Here is a 10,777-nt window from a genome sequence, read left to right on the forward strand (position 1 = left end):
TTGAGCCTTCGTCTGCTTAACTGTGTTTAGCCGTTTCCCTTACCACAGAGATTTTTCCCTGACTCATAATATACAGTGCCCAGAATGTTTAACTACTCAGACAAAACCATGCCTCTTTTTTTCTTCCAAGCTGCAACTCATTTAATCCTCCTCTTTCCAACCCATCTGCTAGCCAGCCCTTGGTGCATGTTCACAATTAAACGCAACTCCAGTTCGCACATAAATTTTACAAACTTGAAACACAGAAGACGACAGTGAAAAATAAACCTTTTTCTAATGATACGTTTTGGACTGAGGACGGGGAGGGAGAAAGGAAGCAGGAAAGTGTCTCACATCCCAACTCACTCCACTGTCAACCTTACTCACGACCGTCCAGGAAGCATGACCAGATTGCTTGAAAATTTTCCAGCACTGCCTCCATGTTTAGAAACAAATCTCTCAGGCCAGTCACATTACTCAGCCTCCAGTACTCAAGAGAGATTCACTCTTTTTTGTAGTACAGTCATACCTCGGGTTACAGCCGCTTCAGGTTGCGTTTTTCCGGGTTACGGATCGTCGAAACCCAGAAGTACCCGAACGAATAGCAACCTGCGCATACGCAGGTTGCGAACGCTGTGGGTTGCAAATGTGCATACCGCATGGATCACGCTCACTACCCAAGCGTCCACTGTACAGTGGTACCTCGGGTTAAGTACTTAATTCGTTCCAGAGGTCCGTTCTTAACCTGAAACTGTTCTTAACCTGAAGCACCACTTTAGCTAATGGGGCTAATAGGGCACGATTTCTGTTCTCATCCTGAAGCAAAGTTCTTAACCTGAAGCACTATTTCTGGGTTAGTGGAGTCTGTAACCTGAAGCGTATGTCACCTGAAGCGTATGTAACCTGAGGTACCACTGTATCTGTCTTTCAACAACGAAGGCTGCTCCAAGTATGCAGACTGCAAGGCTTGTCTCACTCAAATCTGTGGCTTGTTCAGCATTCAAGCATTCTGCCCCCACACTTCATCCTCTGGCCTGTATTCCATGTCCCAACACCACTTCCCTGGCTCTGAGCCTTCCTCTCCTGAGAGTTCCCTAGCAGGAATGGCCAAACTCGGCCCTTCAGATGTTTTGGGACCACAATTCCCATCATCCCTGACCACTGGGTCCTGTTAGCTAGGGATGATGGGAGTTGAGTCCCAAAACATCTAGAGGGCCAAGTTTGGCCATGCCTGCAGGGGGTTCTCTGGCAGAAGCCGCCCACCATTCTTCACCACCTAGCCAGTCCCTGACATCTGATTTATTTTATCTGGGGCTCCGCTCTCCCTGAAGCAGCAAACACACTTCTTTCCATTTCCGCACACTGGTCTTTTGGGGCAACTGCAAATGGGAAGGGCCAGTTTCAAGCCCAAGGACAAAAGGCCAGGCATCTCTCTATCTTACCTTTTCAATTAGAGATGACAAGGATTGAACCCAGAGCCTTCCAACAGCCAGCATGTTCTCCATCACAGAGCTACTGCCCATCCTCAACGTTTGCCTTGTCTCCATGTGCTTCTTAAAGGTAAAGGGTAAAGGGACCCCTGACCATTAGGTCCAGTCATGACCGGCTCTGGGGTTGCGGTGCTCATCTTGCTTTATTGGCCAAGGGAGCCGGCGTACAGCTTCCGGGTCATGTGGCCAGCATGACTAAGCCACTTCTGGCAAACCAGAGCAGCGCACGGACACGCCGTTTACCTTCCCGCCGGAGCAGTTCCTATTTATCTACTTGCACTCTGATGTGCTTTCGAAGTGCTAGGTTGGCAGGAGCAGGGACCGAGCAACAGGAGCTCACCCCGTTTCAGGGATTCGAACCACCGACTTTCTGATCGGCAAGTCCTAGACTCTGTGGTTTAACCCACAGCGCCACCTGCATCCCTTATGTGCTTCTGAGGAGACCACTAAATCCTAAAAAGCACATGGGTCTTTGGCATTAGCCAGAGATTTAAAACTGTGTGACCTCTTCATTCCATTCATTTCTAAGGGGCTCCGTGTTCAACTCATCAACACGTTTCAGCTGCTAAGGGCAAGCAACATTCCTCAAATGCTTGAGCCCTCTTTGAATATTTCTAGGATCCTGAAACACAACTTCTGGCTTTACCTTGCACATTTCAATAATGCTGCCGGTGCACTTTAATAACTAGGGAGAACTTACCCAAAATGCACAGTATTCCATCTGGCTGGGATTTGCTGCTCTGCGTCAGGATGTTCTGAATTTGTCGAAGGCGGCTACAACTGCGAAGAAAAACGGGAGACGGTTAGAGGCGATGCTTAAAAAGGACTTCAATCTGTTGGGAGTCAAGGCTCGCTGAAAGAGATCTGTCATCTGGCAAACCAGTACTGTACCAGGAGTTCTGAAACTGTCAGTATTCATATACACTTAGTAGAAGCAGGCCTCTGCTCTTTCCACATCATTTTGCAAAAAGCTCGCTCTGTCTCCAGCTATCAGCCCACTCACTTTTCCTCTGTGATTTCTGCATCATCACTTTAAAGCATTTCTACCAGTTGGATGAACTTATCTTCCACCTTTTGTGCCTGCTGAAAACAAAAGTATTTTTCACTCAATTCAGGGTACTTGGCAAAGTAGGCGATAGATATCACGTGGGCAGCACGGCTGCCACCAAAACACCATTTTGCCACCAGGAGGTCACCAACACATTTGTGCACTGGAACTCAGGCTGAGCGTCCACTGCAAGCCAGGGTGTGCCTTGTGCTGGCCTGTGAGGTCCTGAGGATTGGCTTTCTCTTTGAGTACTCCCAGAAGGAGTTTCATTCCTAATCTGAATTGCAACACATTCCCTTTGATCATAAATACCAAGTAACCCTGTCAACAGACCAGTGCATGATTTTACTCTCAAGCCACACCAGGGTGGCCAAACAGGCAAGCCTTGACATGCAAAAAGTTGACCTTCGTTCTGAATGGAAAGAGCTAACAAACATAATGCAAGAGCAGCCCATAAAACTAGCAACAGAGAGTTATGGCTATCATCCACCCCTCACATTCATCGGACACAGTTCAGAACTGCATGGGCACGTCCAACTGGACTTCCCCCCTTGCAAAGAGGGGGCCCTCCATATTTGCCCCATTACTCGTTTTTGAAGGACAGTTTGTGATGTGGGAGACCAGAGTTATGGGAAAGTGTCAAAAGTCATTATTACTTCAACCATTTATATATTGCTGAATTGCAATCATCTCTACAGACAACCACAGTTAGCTGTGAGGTCCCCGGATGACCACCGTTATTTAACATTTGCAAAGCCTGATCGTTTGATCAGCATGTATACAATTTGCTATTATTCAGTTATCTACAAGACGGGAGCAGAATGGAGCCAAATGACTATTCCCTTTGAACCTGGATCTTATATAAAATTTATTTTAGATCTGTGGGCATGATTCTTGTTGGAACTTTCAACCAAATCCATCTCCTTTCTCCCCAGGTTACTTTGCCAATTCCTTTATAAATGTTCCCTTTAGATTATACGAATTCACAACTATGATATAAATTTGCCTAGTCTACCCTTTGTGCAATTACGAGTATAGTAATTTTCAAAATGAGTTATCTTCTCTTGAGGATCCATACTGTCTCATTAAACGTATGGATATAACTATGGCCGACATCTATTGTTTTAAAGATCTCAGTAAGTATGTTGGGGAGCATATGCAGTCCATGAACCAAGCATACTCCAAGGAAGATTGTATTGGATCAGAAACAAGTACTTGCCATTCATTTATTTCACCTGAAACAGCAGGTGAAACGGTTATCAAAATAACACATAGGGGGGAAAATAATGCTGTAATTCTGAGCAAACAGCATTATATACAGGCTTAGAGGAAGGGGTTTTCCTGTGAACTTCCCTAACTGAAAAGTTCACAGTCAAGTCAGCTGGCCTGGTTAAGGAGTCACTGACATGCTTCTTCCTGTTTATGCAGAAACAGCATCCTGCGCACAAAAGAATTTGCTTGCAAAGTTGACAAGCCAAACAGCACAGTTGCAGCAAGATAAGGCATAGGCAAACTCAGCCCTCCAGATGTTTTGGGACTACAACTCCCATCATCCCTAGCTAACAGGACCAGTGGGCAGGGATGACGGGAATTGCAGTCTCAAAACATCTGGAGGGCAGAGTTTGCCTATGCCTGCACTAGACCATGGGATGAAGGTGCATGCTCAATGTCTGATGGTGCAGGAGAAGATAAGACTGCACATTATTATTTTTAAAAATGGGGTGGAGAGAAACAATAAGCAGGTGTGTAGGATTATGGATGGTGTGGGGGAAATGAATAGAAAGAAGATTTTCTCCCTCTCATTTAGTACTGGAAGCTGCGATCATCCCATGAAGCTAAATGCTGGAAGTCAGGACAAACAGAAGTACTTCACATAGCAAAGTTAGAATTCGCCACCACAAGCTGCGGTGGTTCCTTACTCCCCTTTTAAAGCTATATCGGGGGCTAAGTCATGGAGGATAAGGCTATTAGTTTATTGATGGCTTCACACTTCCCGCAAGATCAGATGCTGCATGGCTGAGAATACCAGTTGCTGGGGTACAATGGGAAAGGGCTATTGCCTTCATGTTCTGCTTGAGGCCTCCCCTTGGGGGTTGTCTGGTCAGCTATTGTGACAACAGGACGCCGGACTAGGAAGGCCTTTGGTCTGATCCAGCATGTCTCTTATGCTCACTTGTTCCATGCTTTAAGTAAATGAGGAAAGTATTGCACAGATCTCTTAGCACTGGAGGTTAGTGGGGAAAAAACATTTCACCATCATTTCCTAGTTCTATATTGTACAATGGTACCTCTGGTTATGTACTTAATTCGTTCCGAAGGTCCGTTCTTAACCTGAAACTGTTCTTAACCTGAAGCACCACTTTAGCTAATGGGGCCTCCAGCTGCTGCCGTGCCGCCGGAGCACGATTTCTGTTCTCATCCTGAAGCAAAGTTCTTAACCCAAGGTAATATTTCTGGGTTAGCGGAGTCTGTAACCTGAAGCGTATGTAACCTGAAGCGTCCAGAGTGCGTTCCTCCTCCAGGTCCGGAGGCAGCTGCGGGACTGGCTTGCAGGGTATTTATATTTTTCAAAATATAGTCCGGCCCCCCACAAGGTCTGAGGGGCAGTGGACCAGCCCCCTGCTGAAAAAGTTTACTGAACCCTGACTTAAGCTACTTTCAGTACGTCTACTCTGAGTATGACTAACACCGAATACTGCCCTAACAAATTTATTGTGGCTGAAGCTTCTATGGAATAGAGTCCATTTCATCAGATGCACTCAATGTTGTTTTCGCTTGGCAGAGATATATAACAAAAGGGTGGAGAGAGATGTTTTTGGAGATATCAACAGAGCCAGCCGGCAAGAAGCGTGTCTCACTTTCATCTCAAGTCTTTGTGCGGATAAAGTCAGCCAACAGCTGTGCTACATTTGATACGGATGGCCACAGCGCTATCTAGACTGTCTGGGAAAAACAACACCACACCTATGGGTATACGAGGTCAAGTGAGCTAGCAACAGTTGTGGACTTATTTGCAAGGGTGCTTTAGTTATCCATACTAGGGGTGCAAAAGAAACCGGGGTGCTTCTTCCCTCCAAAAATCCATTCTGTAGCAAAGGGAAGGGCAGAAGATAGGGCAAGATCTACTACTGGATCACTGGGTGATTTGTAGTAGATCAGGGACTGAACCTGGAACCTTCTGCATACAAAGAAGATCCTCAGGCACTGTGCCTTTCCCCGGGGTAATCAGGGAATGATTTTTTTGTTTTGTTTTGTTTTTGTACCCAAATCCAGTTAGTAGATCTCGAGGTGTCTAGTAGACACTGCAAGTCAAAAGTCTCCCTTCCCCTGCTGCAGCAGGTATTGCGGTGAAAGACTGCTATAGGAAGGGGCTTCCACATAGCAGCTTCTATCCCTAAGATCAGATGCCAAGCTGGAGGAAAAGCAATCCTAGAAAAGAACAGGGAGAAGTATGGTGGTGGGACTGCCCAGGTCAATGGTGTGGTTGCAGCCTAGGAGACCAGCAAAGAAGGGAAACCGAAGAGAGATGAAAAGGGATATGTTTGACAAAGAGAATGAACATCCAAGATGCCCACAGAGTCAATTCAGTTCAGGATTGGAGCGAACCAACATATGGGTTGAGTGGAAGAGGTATGAGTTGACCATGGACTGAGCACGGACCCTTATCTTGCTATAGCTCCCATAAAGTCACTGGGTAGAGAGGTGGTCTGGGAAAAGAGAACACACATTTGAACTTCAGCAGAGATCTGAACATGCTTCTCCCACCTCCAGGCCCAAACTCAATGCTATCTCCACCACTCCACTCCCAGCAGCAAAGAGAGCATGCAAAGAATGGAAGGGTATTTATTATAACTGAACAGGACTGGTTTACTGAGGCCTGGAAGATCTCATTAAGGAAAGGACGCCAGCCATGCAGACCAGGGTGGGCTTGCTAGAGAGACCCCCGTATGCAGGAAGGAAGGAGACACGCCACTGTAACCTTCTCCTGGGCTCCAAATGTCTTCACGGTTACTGTCATTTGAAGAGGGAATTTATAAATTTAAATAAGCTCTCATGCTTTATGGGAGCTGCGCATTCAGCAGTTTAACGGAATTTTATTTAAGGAACATGGAAAATGTTTCCCTTTCCCTTTTGACAGGCAGCCAGGGCTTTTGGTTGTTTGCGTGCCAAACTCTAGCTCCAGCCCGCTCATTTTGAAGAGCTTGAAAGAGACACAAGAAATATCATCTTGTGACATTTCTCCAGTTGTAGCATAGGAAGACAGGCACAGAGAAACACAGCCAGTCTTTGTGCAAACACTGTTATATTTGCTCATTTAGCAACCCAGGAAGTACATTTTCTGCAGTGAGGCAACGGCTTCTCTCTTAGCACCATTTGATTTGCAAAGTACCGTTAAGTTAAACAAGGAATGGGGGGGGGTGGAATTGGAATGGAATGCCACTGCGATCTGGGAGGAGAATGTGAACAGATGACATTCTAAGGGGCGGGCAAATGTTGTAGGCTGCTCACTACTTGCATCTGTTTCTCCAGAACAAATCCCCAAGGTAGCTCTGAAACAGCAGCTCCTTTCCCAAGGTCATTCGCTCTGCTAAGCTAATAGAGCTTCATTAAAAGCCATTTGCTTGCTTGCTTTTTTTGTTTTTTAAAGAAAAAAAACCTTAAATAATCAGAACTCAGAAGAAGGAGAAGAAAATCAGAAGCCAAGTCTTGCATTCTTTCCAATTACTGAACAGGAATTATTTGGAGACGGGGCTTTTCTCTCACAAACAACTGTAAAACACAGGCCTGCAGACGATTCCCCCCCTTAGGCATCTCCCCCCCTATGCACACACTTGTGACTAATTTAATTTGCCACCCCACAAGAAAGAGGAATTTAACCTTCACACAGGCAGCCATGTAAACATATTGCAAAGAGAAAAGCTGCTATTCTTTGTGCCTGTCTGGGAGGGCTTAAGAGGCATGCGCACACACACTTTTAAGAATTTGATCTCATCCTCGCTTTGTGGATTTGCTATGAAAGGAGAGGGGAGGCTGGGAACAAAAGAAAAGATGCTGGGAAATATTTTTGCACGTTCCAAGACTCCAAAGGGGTATCTCACCCAAACGCCTTGGCTTTTATTTTAGCCTGCTTTAAAGGATGCATTGCCCTGCCTTTGCAGTGGTACAGGACCTCATCCAGCTCTCTGCAAGCGTATTTAAATGTCATTGTGTTCAATATTCCAGTTCATAATGTTGTTGCCCAACATACTCAACGTGCATCCAAATGACAGAGGAGAAGCAGCAGTTCCAAAGGACGCCTGGTTTCCCTGCGTCCTGTCCTTACTATCTCTCCCCTAAAGCCTATCCTCTCTACATCCTTTCGCCCAAAGTAACCACTTCAAGCATGCACCCTCCCAAACTGCCCCATCCTACAGTCCCATCACCACCACAAGCCACCTCCTTATCAGAGCCCCCACCGATCTGACGTACCCCAAACATTCTGAACACACCACCACAGCTTTCTCCACCTCCATCCATCAGCCTATCCTGCATGAAGGATGGGGAAACAATCCAAGAGACTATGTGTTCCCAAGTCTTTTTTTAAGCCCCACACCAACACCAGCCATTTTCCATCACACTCTTTGACTCCCTTGAAGACCTTCTGTCTTGAAACTGTACTGGACCCAAGGCATCCAGCCAAGACTCTTCTCTCCTCAACCCATGATTCTATGATTTTTGCCTGCTAGATTGATAACCTACAACTCGAAAAGATGCCAGGAGAGATCAATTGAATCCACAGGGCACTCACTGCTTACTGGCCCAGATACTGCAACACTCGCACAACTCATCCTACTAGCTGCCTTCAGTAATTGGTATCTCAATGCACATTTATCTCCAACCTCTGTTATCAACCTAACTACTCATCCACATAGGGGTTGGGCCCTGGGCAAACTCTTAGCCCTCTGAATACACTTTGGTGGGGGTGGAAGAATAACTAGGAATTTGATCTACTACCGTAAACTTGCCTGGAACCCAAATCAACAGGATCTGCTCCCAAGGGTATGCTCAGGTGAGCTAGCGGTGAGACTTTAATTTTTTTGAATTATTTGGTCCCTGAAAAAGGGTGCCACGAAACCAATGTGAGCCCTGACAGAGAGGGCCAAATGCAAACTAGTAAGGCAGCTCCCCAGTCTTGCATCCAAACCCTTCCTGCCTGTTGGTGCCCCCTATGCTTCCTAAAGGTAAAGTTAAAGGTAATGGGACCCCTGACCATTAGGTCCAGTCGTGGCCGACTTTGGGGTTGCGGCGCTCATCTCGCTTTATTGGCCGAGGGAGCCGGCGTACAGCTTCTGGGTCATGTGGCCAGCAGGACTAAGCCGCTTCTGGTGAACCAGAGCAGTGGATGGAAACGCTGTTTACCTTCCCGCTGGAGTGGTACCTATTTATCTACTTGCACTTTGACGTGCTTTTGAACTGCTAGGTTGGCAGGAGCAGGGACTGAGCAACGGGAGCTCACCCCTTCGCGGGGATTCGAACCGCCGACCTTCTGATCGGCAAGTCCTAGGCTCAGTGGTTTAACCCACAGCGCCACCCGTGTCCCTATAGGCTTCCTACCCCACACCAGTTTCCTGTATTCTGTAAACATCTACAACAAAGCCCTTACGCTTCCTGGACCCACCACTCAATTCAGGCTCCTTACAACTGTTACTCAACCCCCCCTGCATATTCTGCGCTGAGGTGACCCCATGTTGGCCATACTAACCTCCACCTGGACCCAACAGCCCCTCTCCTTCATTGACCCTCTGCATATTTTTGCAGCAAGGCAGACCCTCCAACAGAACCCACCTCAGCTCAACCCAAAGCTCATGTCCACCCCCCCACCAGGCCCCTCACCATCTGCCTGCAGCCCTTCCCCACTCCCTGCCCTGCCTCCCTCAAGCAGCACCTACTGCCAGCGCCCCCTAACCTTTCCCAACCTCACCTCTTGCCTGCACCACAACTCTCCTATTCCCAACCTCCCAGCAATCCCTGCCCTTATTGACACCCCTAGATATTCTGCACCAGAATGCATCCCGATTCTGTACCAAAGAACCCCTTGCCCAGGCACCCCACACCTGCACCAAAGCAACCTCCCCCAAAAATATCTGCATCATGGCATTCTGCACCCCTCACACGGCCCTAGCCCACTGACAGTTGTTCAGGCAGATGCGATTTTTTGCAAGGCCACCTCCTTTGTCGCTTAAGGCCACATGTTCTGGCTTTGTTTCATGGGATTTTTGATTTTGTGTGGTGGCAACCTGCCCTGGGACCTTACGGGGGAGAAGAAAATATATACATATACGTGTATATATGTGTGTGTGTGTACATATGTGTGTGTGTATACACACACACACACACATACATGCATGCATGTATAAAATAATGCATGCTCACCCCACCCCCACTTTTGCACAACCTTCTCCTCCACTCCCTCTAGACCCCACCCAGGGCAGCCCCACCCCACCTCCTGCTCCCCTCCCCTCCCCCCCCTCGTCTCCCTCCACCGACCCCTCACTCCCACCCCTCCCCCCTTACCCCCCCCGTCCCCCACCCCTCTCACTCCCCCCTCCCCCCGCCTCCCGTTGCCCCTCTCCGTTCTCCAGACCCCACCCAGGGCAGCCCCACTGTCACCTCCCCCCCTCGCCCCCACCCCTCACCTGACGCTGGGCTGGGCCCCTCCTCGGGCCTTGGGGCGCCCCCTTCGGGCCGGGGGCAGCAGCAGGGGGTTCCGTGCCGAGGGGAGCAGCGCCATTGTCCTGTCAGCCCAGCAGCAGCCGCCGCCTCCGCTTCGCCTTCCCTGCAGCACCGAGCGGCGGGGCGGGGGGAGGGGGAGGAGCGGGGGACGCACCAACTGCGCCTCAGCTGGAGGGAGAAAGAGAAGAGCCGTTGCCCTTCTGCACCGCCCAAGGCGTCCCCCGCCCGCCGGCTCTTCTCGCTGCGGCCCCCCTCCTCGCTCGCTCGCAATGGTACGTCCCGACAGGGCCAGCTGTTCCAAGGGAGGAGGAGGAGGAGGAGGAGGAGGAGGAGGCGGGGAACGGCTCCGCCCCGCGGCAACCGTTGCCGAGCAACGCGCGAGCCTCGCCCCGCCCCCTGGCAACGCGCACTCTCCTTAACGCGGACGCGGAAGAAGGGCCTCCCCTTAGCAACGGCCCTTGTCGTCAGGATGTCGCCTTAGCAACGGGGGCTGCGAGGCTGGCGTTAGGCCTCGCTCGGCGGAAAGGGGGCGCCCAGCCCTGCCTCT

At 49.0% G+C, this 10,777-nt stretch overlaps 1 protein-coding gene across 1 annotated transcript in view; it reads right to left on the minus strand.

The window, feature by feature from the left end:
• DNAAF9 (dynein axonemal assembly factor 9) overlaps nucleotides 1-10,530 on the minus strand; it is an 81,754-nt gene extending 71,224 nt beyond the window's left edge. The window contains exons 1-2 of the mRNA XM_083571031.1: nucleotides 10,194-10,530; nucleotides 2,170-2,249 (exon numbers count right to left, since the gene is read on the minus strand). Coding sequence (XP_083427157.1) covers nucleotides 2,170-2,249; nucleotides 10,194-10,288 — 175 coding nt within the window. The 5' untranslated portion in view covers nucleotides 10,289-10,530. The remainder of the gene's footprint in view (nucleotides 1-2,169; nucleotides 2,250-10,193) is intronic.
• Between the last annotated feature and the right edge of the window lie 247 nt (nucleotides 10,531-10,777).

Source organism: Podarcis filfolensis, assembly GCF_964270895.1.
Source record: "Podarcis filfolensis genome assembly, chromosome: 9".
NCBI classification, from domain to species: domain Eukaryota; kingdom Metazoa; phylum Chordata; class Lepidosauria; order Squamata; family Lacertidae; genus Podarcis; species Podarcis filfolensis.